Source organism: Mirounga leonina, unplaced genomic scaffold (assembly GCF_011800145.1).
Source record: "Mirounga leonina isolate KUSES-001 unplaced genomic scaffold, KU_Mleo_1.0 Mir_413, whole genome shotgun sequence".
Classification (NCBI taxonomy): Eukaryota; Metazoa; Chordata; class Mammalia; order Carnivora; family Phocidae; genus Mirounga; species Mirounga leonina.
Window position 1 is genome coordinate 750,355 of NW_023270734.1, and position 19,494 is coordinate 769,848.

Here is a 19,494-nt window from a genome sequence, read left to right on the forward strand (position 1 = left end):
AATTGGAATGCTTGTGCATGGCTAGCAGAATACAAAATGGCTTCCACTGTGGAAGACAGTTGGGCAACTCTTCAAAAGGTTTAACATAGAATCACCGTATGATCCAGCAAGTCCACTTGTAGGTATACACCTCAAAGAATTGAAAGCAGGGACTCCAATACTTGTACACCAATGTTCACAGAAGCATTATTCACAGTAATCAAAGATAGAAACAACCCAATGTCCATCAACAGATGAGTGGATAAACATGTGGCATAAATATACAATAGAATATTCAGCTTTAGAAAGAAATGAAATTCTGATACGAACTATAGCGGGGATGGACTTTGAGGACTTTATACTAAGTGAAACAAGCCAGACACAAAAGGACAAATATTGCATGATTCCACTTATATGAGGTGCCTAGAATCGACAAATTCATAAAGACACAAAATATAATAAATGGTTAACAGGGGCTGGAGAGAAGGAGGTGATGGGGGTTATTGTTTAATGGGGACAGAGTTTCTGTTCAGGATGATGAAAAATAGATAATGGTGATGGCCACACAACATTGTGAATGTCCTTAATGTCACTGAACTGTACACTGAATAGTAGTTAAAGAGGTAAATTTTATATTTCATGTAGTATATTTGACCACAAAAAGGAATATACAAGTCCAAGAAATAATAGAAAACAATATTTTATGAAGATCCAGATGACCTGAAAACAAGTCTAAGTTGTAATCTGTCTTGAATATATCTGCTATTTCAGAGATGTTTCTTCCCACCTTCCAGGATTCGAAGACTAAAAGAAAAAGAAACTCAATCCAATAACAGAAATATTGAGTCACTGCACAAAAACAAGGGCAACACCACCCAAATATATACTTAGCACACAAAACCAGTGCTTATTACCTGTTGTTTTGATCTTCTTTTAATTAATAAAGGAAATGGAGGTTATGTAAGGTTGACATCAGGAAGGATAATTTTTACAATTTTTACAAGTGTATGTATCTGTGTAGCCAACACACAATCATGTTATACTTAGCATATCTGCTTTTGCAATTCATCCATGTTGTTATGTGTTTGTTGTTATATTTATTGCTGAGCAGTATTCCATTGTATGAAAATACTGCAATTTGTTATTAATTTAATGTTTTATAGACATTTGGGTTATTGTCAGTGTGGCTATTATGACTAAAACTGCTATGAACATCTTAATAGGAGTCTTTGAACGTATGTTTTCATTTAACTCGTGTAAATACCAAGGAGGGGGTTTCTGGGTATGTTAAGCATGTGTTTAACTTTATAAAACACTGACAAACTATTTTTAAAAGGGGTTGTACTATTTTAAATTCCCACCACCAATGCCTGGAAATTCTAGTTGCTCTATATCTTGGCCAACATTTGGTATTACTGGGTTTTAGTGATTATGAATGTTAGCCTTCTATTGGGTGTGTAGTGATACACGTTGTGGTTTTAATTTGCCTTTCTCTAATTACTAATGATGTTGATCATTGTTTCATGTGCTTTTTTCCCATCTCTAGACCTTCCTTGGTAAAGTTATCTTTTCAAATATTTTGCTTACTTAAAAAAATTGGGTTGTCTTATTATTGAGTTGTATTGTTCTTTATATATTCAAAATTTATATACACATATTTTTAACAGTTTTGTTGAGATGTAATTCATGTACCGTAAAGTTACCCATTTGAAGTGTACAGTTCCATAGTTTTTAGTATATTCACAGACTTGTGCAAATATCACCACAATCTAACTTAGAACACTTTCATTATACCGAAAGAAACCCATATCCATTAGCAGTCACTATCCATTCTTTCCCTACTCCTAGCCCTAGACAACCACTAATCTATTTGCCTATTTTGGACATTTCATAGCGTGGAATAATAGAACATGTAGTATTTTGTGACTAGCTACTTTCACTTAGCATAAAGTTTTCAAGGTGCATCAATACTTCATTCCTTTTGTTGTCAAATACTATTTCATTCTATGGGTATACCATATTTATCTATTCATCAGTTGATTGACAATGGGTTTGTTTCCAGTTTTTAGCTATCATAAACAACGCTGCTATAAACATGGTATACAGTTTTTTTGTGTGGTTGTATGTTTTCATTTCTCTTGGGTATATAGATACATGTTTGCAAATATTTTCTCCCAATCTATGTCTTCCCTTTTGATTTTCTTTGGAGAGCAAAAGTTTACAATTTTTGTGAAGTTCAATTTGTCAATTTTTTCTTTATGATTCATTCATCTTTCTTGTGTCTTATCTTGGAAATCTTTTCTTAACCCAAGGTTACAAAGAATTTGTTTTCAAGATTTACAACTTTAGCTCTTATATTTAGGTCTATACTCCACTTTGAAACAATTTCTGTGTATGGTAGGAGGTACAGATCAAGTTCATTTTCCTGCATATGGATATTTAATACCAGCACTACATTTTTAAAGATGGGTTATCTTGGCACGTTTGGCAATGATCGATTGACTGTCAATGTATGGATCTTCTCTCAGCTCTTAATCCTGTTTTCTTGATTTATATGTCTATTCTCATGTCAATACAATTCTGTATTGACTACTTTATAGTCACTCTAGCTTTATAGTAACTCTAGAAATCAGTGTAAGTCCTCCAACTTTATTCCTTTTTAAAATTGTTTTGCCTACTTTAAGTCTTTGCATGTCCATTTCTATAATTATGTGGCTGGGATTTTCACTGAAATTGTATTGAATCAATAGATAAATTTGGGGAGGATTGACACCATAATGATACTGAGTTTTCTAATCCATAAAGAAGGAGTATCTATTTTCTTTGCATCTTTAGTTTCTTTCAGCAATGTTTTATAGTTTTCAGGGCACAGGGTTGTTTTTTTTTGTGTGTGTGAATTTTGTTAAATTATCCCTAAATATTTCATTTTTGATGGTACTGTTTTTTAAATTTAAATTTCCATTTTTATCACTACCATGTAGTAGAATATTATTGAGTTTTGTATAATGACCTTGTATCCTGTAACCTTGCTCTCACCATTTCTAGTTGCTTTTTTGTAAATTCCTTGTTTTCCTCATAGACAATCAAGCTGTCTGCAGATACAATTTTACATTTTTTCCCACCTGTGTGCCTTTAATTTCTTTTTTTGTCATGTTGCACCCAGTGTGACCTCTGGTGCAATGTTTAATAAAAGTGTGAGAGCAGACATTCTTGCCTTGTTCATAATTTAGGGAGAAAGCATTTAATTTTTTTATAACTTAGCATGATATTAAGTATAGGTTTTTTGTGAGATGATTTTTATCAGGTTTAGGAAATTTCCTTCTATTCCTAGATTGCTGAGAATTTTTATGACTTGGTGTTGAATTTTGTCAGATGCTTCTTCTACACCTATTAAGATGATTATTTGGCCTCCTTTTTGTTTTGTAAATATGATGCATTATATTAATTGAATTTTGAATTCAATTCAAAATCAACCTTGCAATCCTGGGATAAATCCCACTTGGTCATGAGATATTTTCCTTTTGATACACTGTTCAAATTGATTGCCTAATATTTTGTTAAGGATTTTTGCATCAATATTCATGAGAGATGTTGGTATGTAGATTTTGTTTCTTGTAATGTCATTTCCTGGTTTTGGTATCAGGTTAATGCTGGCTTCACAGACTAAGGTGGAAGTGTTTTCTCCTTTTTTAATTTTCTCAGCGAGTTTATGTAGAATTGGTACGATATGTTCCTTAGATATTTGGTAGAACTCACCAGTGAAGCTGTCTGGGACTGTAGTCTTTGTGGGGAGATTTTTAACTAGAAATTTAAATTAAAAAAACTTCATCGACATTGGGTTATTGAGGCTATCTATTTCTTCTTTAGTGAGTTTGGTATTTTGGATCTTTCAAGAAATGTGTCATTTTCATCAAAGCTGTCAAATTCATTGGGATAAAGTTCATGTTTTCTTTTTATCCTTTTAGTCTGTAGGATCTGCAAGGATGTCTTCTCTCTCATTCTTGATATTGGCAATTTATGTCTCCTTTTTTTCTTTATTGGCTGGGGGTTTATCAATTTTATTAATCTTTTTGAAGAATCAGATTCTGATTTCATTGATTTATTCTTTTTCATTGATTTATTATTTTTGTTTCCTATGCCATTAATTTGTCTTTTTAAAAAATATTTTATTTATTTATTTGCCAGAGAGAGAGAGAGCACAAGCAGGGGGAACGGCAGGCAGAGGAAGAGGGAGAAGCAGGCTTCTCACCGAGCAGGGAGCCCGATGCAGGACTCGATCCCAGGACCCTGGGATCATGACCTGAGCCGAAGGCAGATGCTTAATGACAGAGCCACCCAGGCATCCCCACTAGTCTTTTATTATTGCTTCCTTTCTGCTTGGTTTGGATTTAATTTTATTCTTTTTCTAGTTCTTAAGGTAGGTTAGATACTTGAGCCCTCTATTTTTTTTTTAATATAAGCATTTAATGCTATAAATTTTCTTATATGCACTGCTTTTGCTGCACACTATAAGTTTTGATATAGTGCATTTTCATTTAGCTCACCCTATTTTATAATTGTTAATTTCTTTTTTTACCCATGGGTTACTTAGAAACGTGTTTGTATTATTTCCAATAATTTTGGGGGATTTTCTAGATATATTTCTGTTATAGATTTCTAGTTTAATTTTTTTGTAGTCTGAGAAAACATTTTATTTGCAATTTTTTTGAATTTGAGAGTTGTTTTATGGCCCGTAATATGGTTTCTCTTTATGAATGTCCCATGTGCTATTGGGAAAAAAAAATGTGTATTCTGCTGTGTTGAATGGAATGTATTTGCTCATTAGAGCAGAGGAGCTTCTGCTTTTTCTTAAGGTTCAGAGACAAAGTCCATATTGTGATTGTCCTAGTATGTCTTCCCTTGATCTTAAGAGGAGAAAACTAAGTTACTGTAGTTTCATGTTTTCAAGGCTAATTTTAAAGTTTGCACACAGATTTGAGAAATCTCATGCCCCTCCTTTCCTTTTTCATCCTGTTATGAAATGTATATTGGTCTTGGTGACATTTTCTTCTCATATTCTCTAAGGCCAAGTTCGAGTTTAAATTAGTGTGAGCTATTCTTATAGGAGATGTGATACAAGCTAGTTAAGAACATGGATTTAGAGCCAGATAAGCCTATGTTTAAATCCTTATTCTGGTATTAATGTGTGTGTGTGTGTGTGTGTGTGTTCATGAGCACATGGTTTTTATATGTATTTTGTGAAAATTAATTTTGATAATAGTAGTGAAGCACCTTTACATGGCACAAATAAATAACGTATGTCTCAACTGTTATGTGATTTAGGCAAATACTGGGAAGTGTTCACTTGTCTTCCTTTCCAAAACTTCTCTGATAATAGCTAGATTCCTTTGTTAGCCATTTATCAATATGTCAAGCACCGCCTTTTTGAGCTTCTTATTACAGTGATTGCTGTATAAAGGCCTCCTAGGAAGGGTTATTCTTATTTCCTAATCCTACATGGTGTTTATTGGGTAGCTGTTCTCAGTGACAGAAGAAATGAAGCAACATGACGTTAATGAGGACTTAGGAATGTGGGGTCATAGAAACAGAAGTGGGTCCTAGAATTGGTCACATCGTTCATACTGGAAGCAGTCATATCTACAGGCTTTGAATGCTTGTGTCATGTCCCATGAGGGAAAGCATCAGAAAGACACCTAGAAATAAACTCTCAAATCAGAAGAGTAAGGCATTCTATTGAAAAAGGCAGCATAATTTACTGTCTATGACGTCAAATGTTTAGTAGGACCTGAGTAAGAAAAATATTAGATTGCTAGAATTATTTAATATACATATTCTTGGATTAGAGGCAAGAGAGTAGTAAAGACATAGCTGAGCTCTGTTAACATGCAAATTACATTTTCATTCAATAAAATCTGTTGTACCTACTAGTGCCAGGCACTCTGCTAGGCACTGGGGATGTGAGAGTGACTCTGGTAGATATGGTTCCTCTTCCTCGTGGGGAGGGAATAAAATAACTGCGTAAGAGCTGTGGCAAGAAAGGTACGAGGAACGTACAGAGGAAAGGCATCTACACCCGGGCTTCCCTGAAGTGACCTGAGGATGAGAAGTCACAGGATCATAAGGGGGTGTGGTTAAGGTTTCAGGAAGAGGGAGCAAGCTCTGAGGAAGCCTTTAGTTGCCAACTCTGATCTTCCCAGAAACATTCAGCCACAGGGAAGTCCATGATTTAGTGGTGAATGTCGAAAACATTTAGTTTGTTACCCACATTCAGCCCAAGGTAAACTGAGGGCAGGATGACTGTGCAATACCCCGTTTCAGAGAGCTTTCCAAAGAAAATCTTGATAATAATGAAAAGAATGACAGCAGGTCAGGCTTGTTGATGCATTTTATTGTGAGATGGGGGAGTCTGGTAAAAAACTAGAAAATGACCATGGTGTAACAAGGAACTTAAAAATGAAGAATCAGATTTGTAACTTACATACATGAATACAGGAACAAATTGGCACAAAATGTTAAACATTGTTCCCAACACTGTTTATAGAAGGTTATCCTAATTTGGCTTACTAAGGAAATGAGAGTTTTATGGTTAGGCTAATCTCTTAATAAAACTGCAGAGCATCATGCTATTAGTCACACAGTGAATTTCAAAATTTAAGAGTTTTATATTAAAAACTGGGTAAAGGTAAAATGACTTGGTTGTAGTTGTAAAACTAATACATTCCCATTTAAATTCTGTTCTACAGTCCAAGGCAAGTATAAATGTTAACATAACACTGTTAAATCAAATCTCAATGCAAGAGAACCAATTGCATCTCTACTTTAAATCTTATCAACTTTCCAAATTTTCATACTAAAATATATTATTGTATTAATACAAACTACAGTATTATACACTACACTGTGTAATAAATAAAGAAATATAAAAATAAGACACATAAATATAAAAGTTTTCTAAAACTAAAAGTACATGTCAGTAAGAAGGGTATTAATACTGCCAGGTTTGAAGACATACAGTACAAAAATGTTGCACAGATCTATAAACTAAAAGAAATAAAATAATACTGATACGTAAAAATCAGCTAATGTTGTTAATAAACTGGGTCCATAATAACTAACATTTGGAAACAGTTATGAGCCAAATAACAATGGCATGTCCATGTCTGAAATGCAAGTACATGGACAGAGCAGATTAGAAAATTTCCCTTTCATTTCTGTAGAGAAATTTTGGAAGTCAATTAACACAAAATGAATACTGAGGAATTAAAGGATGAAATGTCCCAGTGTTTAGGTTTCTCTGACAGAGTCAGTGGTTTTAAGTTTTATTTGGAATTTTGATACAATAAACAAATCAACAAATGCTAGTTATTGTAGGCCACACATTGAACGAAGGCGGGTTAGAGCCTTGAAAATACTGATAAATGGCACTTACAGCACACAGGTCTTGCTTAAGGCCAAAGGAGATACAAAGCTTCATATCATATCCTTCATATTTGTCACCACATACTCAAACACAATTACGAACACTGATTCTGACGACTCTGCTACCCTTCCCAGGATTAACACTGTTAGTCCCTGCAATCAGAACTCAATGACAATCTTCTGAACTTCATTTTAAACCACATGAGTAAGAAACTTCAGTTCTTCTATCGGCTGCTTTCTTAAGGCTAACAATACACTTGAAATGATAATACTCCACTATGACATCTAAATATTAGAAATTACTACCTTCTAGATTGAATTTATAAAAGGTAGTTAGCACGGTTTGGAACTGCATTATACTTCTCTGTGAAGGGAATTTTGTAGTGCAGAAGTTCTCACATTTTAAAAAACATAATAAAATACTGAAGCGGATTTAGCATACGTTTACCAATAAAAAATTATAAAATTTCTCCCAATTGTACAGCTTAAGAATAAACCAACGTAAGAGTGATAATACTGACAAAATGAAACAATGCCAGATGCTTATCTAATTAATCAGTTTCCTTTAACCTGTTAAATCTTTGCTTTCCCAGTCATTAAAGTTTTCTAATCTGCTTCGTGTTACAAACTTGTTCCTAACTTTGAAAAATGCATGAAAAATTACTAGGTCTGAGATCAGGCACACCCGGATTTTTTTTTTGTGTGGGTTTTTTTTTTTTTTTTTTGTATTTTGTATTTTTTTAAATTTTTACTTTACACAGTAGTGAACAGAAACCACAGTATACAGGTTACTGTGTTCCCATGAAAAGCATGTATAATATAGAACAAACTTCATTACCAATTAGAATGTATTTTCCTTCTAGAAAAACTATTAGGCTTCATTTGTTTTTTCTTCAGACACCTGCTCACTATTCTTGCTCACTTTTTGTTCGAAGCTGCTCACTTGATTTACAGCTTCATCATCCTTCATCAGACCTTCAGTTTTTGCCTCTTCTCCCTCATTCTCTGCCTCTTCCCCCTCCTCCTCCTCCATCTCGTCCTCCTCCTCCTCCTCCTCCTCCTCCCCTTGCGGTTTTTCACATTCCTTCTCTTCCTGCAGTTCTTCCATCTCTTTGTCCTCCTCCTCCTCTTCCTCTTTTTCACTGTCTTCATCCTCTTCCCTCGTCAGACTCTCCCTCTCATCCGAGTCGGCCTGTGAGGGAGATGCCCGGGCCCCCCCGTGCTCGCCGGCCAGGACTTCTGGTCCCGTCCCCTCCTGCTCCGCGCTGTCGCGCTCCTCCGCCTCTCGCTTGCAATAGGAGTAGCGATGATTCATGTGTTGGGAATACGACCCAGAGTGTGAGAAACGCTTTCCACATTTGTCACATTGATAGGGCTTTTCTCCAGAATGTAACCGCATGTGTTCGATCAAATGATGTTTGTGTTTAAATGCCTTCTTACAGATTCCACACTCGTGCGGTCTCTTACCTGCAAAATAAGAACACAGCCATGACACAAAATCCTCCGAAGGCTTTTGGGGGCACTTCAGTTTGCGGAAAGGGTTACAGAGTCATTTTTCAAAAGCTGTCAGGTTCAGCGACATACCTGTGTGTTCGTATTTATGTCTCAATAGTGAGCTACTCTTTTGGAATATCTTATCACACAAATCACAAGCATACATTCCATTTTCTGTCTTCCGCATTTTCTTTTTGGGTGGTGTAGAATCCGAGTCATTCTGGTCCTCTACATTTGATACTCCTTCTGAGCTAGTGTCTTGCCTTTCATCCTAAAGAAAGAAAAGAAGAACATTTAATTTCAAATTAAAAGGTAAGCAAGAGACATATATAAAAGCACAGGTTAAAAAACTACTTTGATTTATACTTTCAATAGCTTGACCAAAGCAGGAATACTACTCATCGCAGCAGACAGGCTCCAAGGGCGGGGGGCTGGATGTGAGGTGGGGGTTGATACAGAAAAAAGTGAGGTTGGGGGCAAAAGAGTCACAACGATGACAAAAACAAGTGATCAACTGATGAAAAGAAAGAATGTAAAATGTATAAAATTTATAAATGTAACAAAATTTACCTGGTTTCAAACAAATCATGACTTTGTGAGAAATTTGCAGAAAATTTTAAATTATGAGTTTGCTACATCATCACCAATCTCTAACTGCATTATTTGCCTTCATTGTTTTCCTTCTGAGTTTTACTAAGCAAAAATTAAGATTCTATTTTTATTTATTTATTTATTTAGAAAGATTTTATTTATTTGACAGAGAGAGACACAGCGAGAGAGGGAACACAAGCAGGGGGAGTGGGAGAGGGAGAAGTAAACTTCCCGCTGAGCAGGGAGCCCGATGAGGGGCTCGATCCCAGGATCCTGGGATCATGATCTGAGCCGAAGGCAGACGCTTAACAACTGAGCCACCCAGGTGCCCCAAGATTCTATTTTTAAAGGTGGTCTTTCAATTGTATCCTCCGAAACTTCAGAAGTCTATGAACTGACATCCATGGTTTCTTTGAAAAGAGAGGGGTTTGCTCTACCACTTTGCTAAGGAAAAAGATGGCAAAATAATGCAGGAGGGTCTCTATTTTGGAAGGAAGAATACTTGCTAGACAAAATAAATCTTCAGAATTTCAGTGGAATAAAACATTTCAGGCAGTCCCAGGGCGGTAATGTGTAGGAAGCTCTCATGTAGGTAAACAATGACTGGTAGTGGAGTTGGGTCCCTCAAGATCCTTATGTCTTTCCTCAAGCCTTCCATTCTATTGCCTCTAAGCCCACAAATAGTCTAAATCTCAAAGGTTTTTCACAACATTTCTTATAGTTTTGCAAAGTGGGAGAGGCGTGGCCATTTGCCTGGGTGGTTTGTGAGCTGCCAGTTTGTGCTAAAGTAACTTCACGACTTTCATTGCTATCTGACGTGGCCATATGATTAAGTGAAATGTTGGTGGGTCCCCCTTTATTATTCAAAGGTGTGCACAGTGTTTTAAACACCGAGAGTCTATATGAATTCATTAGTTGTGTGAGAGTTTTTTTCAAGAGTAACCACAATTGCAGGAAACCCAATCAGTAGCAATTTTTAAGGGGGAAAAAAAAGCAGCAGATATACATTTGAACAGGATGTTGTAATTATTTCAGCTGTACCTACTTATAGCAAATATTTGGATGAAAGATCACATTTATCTCTAGTATATGGTTGATTCAATAAGAAACCGATGAAAAAAATTGGGAGGCCATCAAGGTTAGTAACCTAGAAAAAGTCTGGATAATGAGGCACACAATAGTACACAAAATGGTTCTATCTAAAACTGCATCATGGATTTGGGGGGGAAGGTAAGGAGGAAAATGCACATATAGGTTCATATATATTAATTATGACTGAATACTGTTTCAGTTTACAGCTCATAAAGTGATCAGCAGATTCACTAGGTGAGCTCTTTGTATACTTAAGTCTTGTTTAATTAAAGCCTTTAATAAATATAGGTGTTAACACATAAAAAGTAATAGCTCAGTTTTGCTGGTGTGAAATGTCTGTGAATGGGAATGTATTTTCATGCATTAATGATGATACAGCAGAAACTGTTACTAATTTGGGAATATAACTCTAGAAACAGAAGTCCAATTGGTGAGTATTCCAATTTTTCTTCTGTTTCAAGCTTCAGATAGTCAAGTCTTTAGCTGAGACTTCTCATTTCCCCAGGAGAATAACACAACTGTAGTTGATAACCATACCTGGGATTAGTAAGAAACTGAAGGCGAGATGCTATGAAAGTTAAAGCAAATGTTCATCTATTTCCTCTCAAAAATGATAGTATGTAACAATCTGCTCGGCTCTACAGAGACTGATTTTTATCTGAAAAATTTCACCGAAAGAAGTCAAACTAGCATTTTAGTGAATAGCTTTGGGATAGGGGCCTTTTCTTTACCTGATTCCCATTTGGCTGGATCACTTTCAAGGGTGGTTCCTGGACTGCAGGGCTGACTGTAGTCGAGTACGTGTAAGCCACCTGGGGAATCAGAATAGTCTGCTTATTGGCAGCTAGTGCCCGCAAGCATGGAACACTGTTCTGGTCAGCAATGGCCACGATCGTGGGTAACTGGGCAGTGACTGTAGGTATAGCAATATTTATGGGGTTGGCACTTGGTGGGATTACATTTACAACTGGTTCTGAGTCTGTAACACAACTGTCCTTTTGTGGCTCCTTTTTTGCACAAGACAAGTTCAAGGGTTCTTCCTGGACAGAATAAACACTGTTCTGGTAAACACTAGTGATAGTTGACCTTTCCAATAATTCTCCCTGTTGCTTTGGTAGTGAAAGATCAAGAGGTTCTACTTGTGGCTCTTCTTGTGCACCTTCTGCTGTGTACAAGTAACCCTGTGTATTTCGGGATGAGGAAAGGTTTAGAGGTGATGGGGATGATGGACTACTTCTGGAACCATTGACGGCTGATCCTGGAGAGTGAGTCATCTTCAGGGGACTTTGTAGATTTACTGTGCTGTCCGGGGGTTCATTTGCATTTGTAGATTGAGGCTGCTCATCGTTCTTTGCAGGGATGTTTACTTTGCCTGGTTCAGGAGAAGATGGTTCAGAAGACTGCACTGAAATCTGTCCAGCTTGCATCTTTTCAAACCACTTTTTTACTACATCCAGTGGGAGGTTTACCGAATCGGCAATTTTTGAGAGCTCTTCTGCACTCGGCTGTGCATTCAAAGCATAATATGCTTTTAGAAGAGATAAGAGGTTCTTTAAAGGTGGCTGACTGGGAGACAGACTGCCATCTCCACCCGATGAAACAGAGGACTCGGGCTTCTCAGCTTCTGCTGCAGGGAGTGGAGGAGGCTGAGCAGGCTGCTTTAGGTCATAGTGCTTTAATTCTGGAAGTGCATTAATATCTCCTGGACATTCGTCACACAGAAGGCAAGTGCTATCGTTCACTCCTCCTTCAAAGCTTTTGTCCTTCTCTGACTTAACAGTAAGATCTTCTGGTAACTTTTCACTTTTGCAACTGTTTGTGGGGACTGGGTTTTCTTTTTTTAAATTCTGAGGAACAACTTGAAGTTGGCTAGGCTGCTCAAGACTGTAGTTAATGATAATTTTGGTTGTTCCATCTTGATCGACCAAAGGAAGACTGATGGCAGAAATAACAGAATGGCCACCTTGCTGTATGGATGAAGCACTGATTGTTTCTTGTTCTTTGGAGGCAAGATTGGCTTGATTATTCTCCAAAACTTGCCTTATTACATTACCATCTACTGCCACTTTAAGTACATTCTGGATATCACTTAAGTTGATACTTATGGGAGACACCAAACCGACCGTTGGCAGAACAACAGCTTGTACCACACCCTGAGGAGAACTGGTTGCCTGTAATGGGCCCCCACCACTGAAAACCCCATTCTGTAAAGGGGTTGAACAGTTGATTCCTGAAGCAACGACTATGGGTTTGAATTCATAATCCACAGGTTCAGTTTTAATTTGGTTTATAGAAAGTTGCTCTTGAAGGGGTTTATTCTCTATCTTTTGCCGTATCTGTGGTCGTGTGGGACTGCCTGGTGATGCCGAAAGAGATGGCGAGGAACACTGAGGCGTCTTGAGTCCTGTTCTTGGTCGCCCATTCACAGGCATCAAGCTGATACATTTCTTACTGCTTATGTGTGAACTATAAGACCCAGAATGGGAAAAACGTTTCTTGCAGTTTGGGCATTCATATGGCTTCTCTCCTAAACAAAAAAAATTATATTTGCTGAATTATTACATGTAAGTTTTCATGTATCCATATTTTTCTTAAAACAAGCAGTATCGATTTAAAAAGAGATTTCCATGTATCTTGTGATACAATTTTATTTAGAATATTCATGTTAAGTTCAAAACTGACATAAATGTTATCAAGACTAGCAAAACCTTCGTCTGTAGTACACATGCTAACCTGTAAGGAAGTCTTTTCAGCATATGTGTATAATATTCCTGCTAACCTTTAAAACTTCAAATAATTCTCAAATGCTAAAAATAATTCTAGTTGACCCTTGAACAACATGGGTTTGAACTGCATGGGCTGACTTAACACGGGGATGTTTTTTGATAAATACCCAACAGTACTGCAAATGTATTTTCTCTTCCTTAATGAGTTTTCTTAATACCCTTTTCTCTTGCTTACTCTATTGTAACAGTACAGTATATAATACATATAACATTCAAAACGTGTATTAATTGATTGTTTCTGTTACAGGTAAGGCTTCTGGTCAGCAGTAGGCTAGCAGTAGTTAAGGTTTGGGGAGTCAAAAGTTATACGTGGAGTTTTGACCAGCTCCCATAACCCTGCACTGTTCAAGGGTCAAATGTACATCTCTCTTACAAGTAATTTTTTTTCTTACCCTATTTCATCTACCTATGTAATTTTTCTGTATTTCACTATACTTAACCATCTGCAGGAGAAATTAATATTAGAGGAAAGAAAAGTAAGTAAAATCTCCCTTATATAAGACTTAACAAGTACGAATACCTATCCTTCCCATATCCACAAGGTTTTAAGGTTTCCTTGAAAAGATCTTTCTCAATGGGCAGAAAACTTTCCATATGAGGTATTGTTATCAGCCTTGGCTTATTAAACTGGGAGGTATGCATTCCTGGAGCTAGAAGGCAATGTTCTAGTGGGTATGCAAAACTTTCTTGTAGTTTCAATTTTATTGACAGCAGTTACAGTAATTTAAAACATTTTAATATTAAAACACAGATTATACCATGGAGAAACAGACAATATTCATGTGAATTGTTAGGAAAAAACCACAATGTCAAAGAAGCTCCTTGCTTGTAGGGGCTTACATCAAGTTGCTTCCTTGACCTTCCAGGAGAGAAGACATTCATTCTTGTTGGCTGTTAGGGATACTTCAGTAGAAAATTTTGAGAAGCATGGAGCCAAATGGAATACTTTCAGACAACCCTAATTTTTTGCCTTAATTTTGATTTATATTTATCGTTCATTCATTTATAATTTATAGGTTAAAGACTATCAGTTTCAATAAGATAGGAACTTGAGTCTCATGTGCCATTTATGCCTTGTACCTATTGAAGTGTAGGTCAAAAATGCTCAATAAACCTTTTTTGGACGAATGAATGACTAATTGCAAAATTATGGAATATGGTGATGCTATTTATCTACTCAGTATCAAGATAAAACTCTTTCTTCTGTTTTTTTTTTTTTTAATTTATCTGAGAGAGAGAATGGGAGACAGAGAGCATGAGAGGGGGAGGATCAGAGGGAGAAGCAGACTCCCCGCCGAGCAGGGAGTCCGATGCGGGACTCGATCCCGGGACTCCAGGATCATGACCTGAGCCGAAGGCAGCCACCCAGGCGCCCCTCTTCTGTTCTTTTTAAGAATGAAAATGAAAGCAGTGAGAAACTCAATGTAAGTTCTTCTAATAATGTAATTTCAGTGTTGTAAAGTTTTTAGAAGGTAAGTTATATTTTCTAAAAGTATAATTACTTGAAGAACAGGATATTAGAACTGGAAGGGATCTAAGAGGACCTCCTGTACAGTAAAAGAGTTCATTTTATATCACCTTTGACTTTAGCTAGTCTCCTGCTTAAGCTCCTTTATTAAAAGGAGGTTATTACTTGCTGGACAGCTCTATGGAAGATGGTCTAGTTTGGTTCTGCTGAGGATCATGAATTTGGGTTCAAGACCTAGCTCTGCCACTAGTTTTTTAAAAAGATTTTATTTATTTATTTATTTATTTATTTATTTATTTATTTATTTATTTATTTAGAGAGAAAGGTGGGGTCACGAGTGGGGCAGGAGAAGAAAGAGGAGGAGAGAGAGAATCTTAAGCAGACTCACACTGAGCATGGAGCCCAACACGGGGCTCAATCTCATGACCATGAGATCATGACCTGAGCTGAAATTACGAGTTGGATGCTCAATTGACTGAGCCCCCCAGGTGCCCCTGGCTGTTTTCTTAATCTTTCCAAGCCTCAGTGTTTAGGTGTGTAAATAAATGTACACACATCCTCACTGGATTGTTGTAGCAGTTATATGACATAATATAGCAAAACTCTTAGTGTGGTCTTAATACATGTTAGTGCATCTTTTAAAAAGTTAATTCTCTGGAGAGATAGGTCGAATACTAAGCCAGAATTCCCTTGTTATAATGCCTACTTTCCTGTCCTAGCCTTCCCTCTGATGCCACACAGAGCAAGTCTAACTTTTCTTCTAAAAGTCAGACTTTGAAACTGATGAAGAGCGGTCATCTGTATCCTTAAACTTCCCTTGTGTGGGCTAAATATACCCAGGTCCTTCAAAGACTCCTCATGGGACATGGTTTTTAGAACCCTTCCCACTTACCCACTTGTTACCTCATCTCTGGAAATTCTCCAGTTTATCAGTATCTTTCCAATGGGATGCCTGAAATATGATTCAATACTCAAACTGCATGAGGTAAATTTCTGGGAGGAAGGGGTGTAAGGCAAGGGATGTGTTCTAGTATCTCTATTTTAACATTTTAAATTCTTGCATAACTTTTTTAGATGAGCCATATGCTTGTTCTCTTGTTAGAGACACTTGGAAAATAAGAATTTATAATATAGATTATTTTTAAAAAAGATTTTATTTATTTGAGAGAAGGAGAAAGGGAGAGGGAGAGAGCAGGAGCGGTGAGGCAGAGGGAAAGGGAGAAGCAGACTCTCTGCTGAGCAGGGAGCCTGACATGGGGCTTGATCCCAGGACCTGGAGATCATGACCTGAGCAGAAGGTGGCAGATGCTTAACCAACTGAGTCACCCAGGCGCCCCACAGATTATTTTTATCTTTACAGACAGGGAGATAGAGGAGCCCAGTGGCTAAGGCAACAGCTTTGGAGTCAGGATACTTATACTGGGGCCCTGGCTTTGCCATGGACTAGCTGAGTGACTCTGGATAGGTTACGTAAGCTCTCTGAGCCTCCATTTTCTCATCAGTAGAAAGGGAAGAAGTAATAGCATCTACCTCATCGGGCTATCGTTGGGACTATATGAGTTAATGTACACAAATAACTAGAATGTGGCTGTACATAGTTAAGTACTCAATAAATGCTAGTCATCAGTATTATTGTTGGGGATTACCTGATATTTTATCATTGCCAGAAAGAAAGTGCAGAACAATTGTTCTAAAGCCAAATCCGCTATGTTTGTTGGAAAACCCCTTGTTTCTAACTTTATAGCTTTATGGTTTATAGCTAAAGTACATCACTTAATTTGTCTGTCTAGCAACTGTTAAACCCTGGAGGTGAAGTTGTGCTGTAAAAAGTCAGATGTCCTATGAATACTGATTTCTTTTTTGTAATGGCTGAGGTGGACGTTTGGTTGCATCTTACGTAAAAACTTTTACGTAAAGTTCATAGGGCAGGCTAAAGTTCATAGGGCTATGGAACAAACCCAAGTTATTTCTGGGGGGGATCAGAGCCCGGGAACAGGAGCCTTTTTTGTCTCACCTCTGAGTGGAGGTGAGGTGACCTGCTCCTCATCATAGCTCAGCTCCCACATGAGGAGTTCAGATGATGGCTAAAACACATGACTCTGCATATGGCTCGTTTTAATGGTGTCGGAAGATAGCAACAATCCAGGTAATTTTAGGGACTATAATCTAAAGATCATGATTAAAAACTGAGCTGAGAAAAAAAGATTACAGAGGTTTCTTGAAGGATATGAAGCTCATCCATTATTCGATACTCTAAACAGCTCTTTCAAAACTATCTGTGGTGAAGGACTTTCTGTGCCCCCAGTTTTTTGTTTTAAATTTCCAATCTACTGTAAGATCAATATTGTATAAAATATAATAAAATTATCACAGCATTTTCTTCGTCTAATAGTTTCTAAATTACTCTCAATTTCTATATTTAGCTCTTCAAGAACCAGTCTCAAAAAAGCTTACAGACTGGTACCAGTCCTGGAATGACACTGAGTAGCCCCAACTCAGAAATCTTCCTTTGGAATAAACCAGACCATCTGAGAGCTGTATACCTGGATTGTATCCAAGTGGCTACCCTGGAGAAATGCTTTTTCTAAACTGCATTTTGGTGAAATATCACTGGTTTTCTATTGGAGAATCTTTCTTTCTTTATTTATTTAAAGACTTTATTTGACAGAGAGAGACACAGCGAGAGAGGGAACACAAGCAGGGGGAGCGGGAGAGGGAGAAGCAGGCTTCCCGTGGAGCAGGGAGCCCGATGCGGGGCTCAATCCCAGGACCCTGGGATCATGACCTGAGCCGAAGGCAGTCGCTTCACCGACTGAGCCACCCAGGCGTCCCATGGAGAATCTTACTTTAAAAAGAAAACCCTATCAAATTTTCTGCTGTACTATTTTAAGGATATTTTGGAAAATGATATCAAATGCATTTTGCTTCCCTATGGGCTTTGTAGCAGGAAGAGTTGTACTTTTCCTAGCGACTGATTCCTTTCACTTACAGACAGTCTGGGTCTTGGTTACTGATTGCAGTTTTCTGAGTTCCTAAACCTTAGAGTCTAATGTGTGGTCCACTTCCAGCATGTGCTTGGCATGTCATAGTATCCATTTTATTTCATGTTTGCTTCATGCCTGTGTTACTTAACTTTATTTTCCTAATATATTTTTGAATTAAAATTTCTTGCTGTATTAAAGGTATATACGTCTCATATTCCTTCCCCTTGAGGGTAAGACTATCCTATAAACACATAATGAATGGACAATGCAGAGTACGGCAGACGCTCTGTGCTCCACGATGTGGCCTAAATTTGCACCAGCTCCTTCAGCCACGGTGGTAGCAGCGTACCATTACCAAGCTTCTATCAAGTGCTTGTCCATCCAAACTCCTAAAACTCTTCTGTCAGTACTACAGACTGTTGCTCCTTGCTTACTACTTGATTGAGACTGATTTCTGAATATCAATGCAGAGTTTTGTGATTAAATATCAACTTCCATTTCTGCCCTGCATTGTAATCTCTCGTGTGATGCATGCTTCCCAATTCCGTATCAGCACCAGGTCTGACAGATCCACATCCTATATAACTGCAATAGGACCATATGACATTCATTCTGTACATGAATCTTGCTCTAAATTTTATTTTCCCTCTTCTACCCCAATCTCAACATTTAAGAAAACTCCCTTGAATTAGCTAGATCTCTATCAATAACTTCAAATCATCTGTAGCAAGAAAGCAGGTCATTAAAAATATATTCTTGATGAAAATTTTTTGATAGCCCAGAAGTTAATAAATAGGATTTTGTGGCAGACTGCAAAAGACAACTTCTTATTTCCAGGAATATTAAAGTGTGAAAATAAATAAATGTTTTTGCAAGAATTTTGGTTTAAACAAATTGGTAACTTTAACATTATTTAGCCCTCAACAAACAAGACAGTGAAACTTCTAGAAATGTAGTTCCAAAATAAAACACAGATATCACACCAGTCACCTCTCACAAAACCACCCACTGTACTCTTTTTGTAGGATGTCTATAAGATGTAAATGTCAATACAATCATTTTCACAAAATAAGCAGTGTGCAGACACCCATCATTTCTCATTAATTAGAAAACAGTTTTTTTTCACTACTATTTAAATCTAAAATAACATACCAAAATTAATCAGATGAATAGATGTCATAGTGCAATGTGAGATGCTACCAAGTTTTCATTACAGCTTTTGTTGAAGTAGAGCCCCTAAAGACACGCAAATGCAGCTCTTTTTGTTTCTAAGTTTCTAAAACAGACATTTTTGATAATATAATATCATTTTGTAAGTAAAATTTAGACAAGAATGTGGAATAGAAAGATGAAATGATAGGTGAACCCATTTTTCTTTTAAATTTTCAATGCTGCCCTGTCTGGGTGACTCCACATCACCCTTGACCACTTCCTATCTGGAGTTTCCACTTCTATTTCTCTCACGTACAGAACGTCTTTGCGTCCTTACTTTCTTGTGCAAATCGTACCTCTATTTCCTTTTTCATTCCTAGTTAACTGTGCAAAAGAGGCAATGAAATTAGTATTCCTCAGAAAGCTCAAGGAGGTTGTACTTCTTGTTAAAACATGCTATATTCTGATCAGGAAATTTGGAGTATGTCATATTATATTAGCTTAATATGCTTCAGTTAAAGATTAAGAC

The 19,494-nt window shown here is 37.0% G+C and overlaps 1 protein-coding gene across 8 annotated transcripts in view; it reads right to left on the reverse strand.

Moving 5' to 3' along the window:
• Positions 1-6,346: 6,346 nt before the first annotated feature.
• The window catches only part of ZEB1 (zinc finger E-box binding homeobox 1), a 149,824-nt gene continuing 136,676 nt past the window's right edge, over positions 6,347-19,494 (reverse strand). For all 8 annotated transcript variants that reach the window (XM_034987185.1, XM_034987178.1, XM_034987179.1 and 5 more), the window contains 3 exons: positions 11,307-13,102; positions 8,983-9,163; positions 6,347-8,865 (listed from right to left, as the gene is read on the reverse strand). In XM_034987185.1, the coding sequence (XP_034843076.1) occupies positions 8,270-8,865; positions 8,983-9,163; positions 11,307-13,102 (2,573 nt within the window). In that variant the 3' untranslated portion in view covers positions 6,347-8,269. The remainder of the gene's footprint in view (positions 8,866-8,982; positions 9,164-11,306; positions 13,103-19,494) is intronic.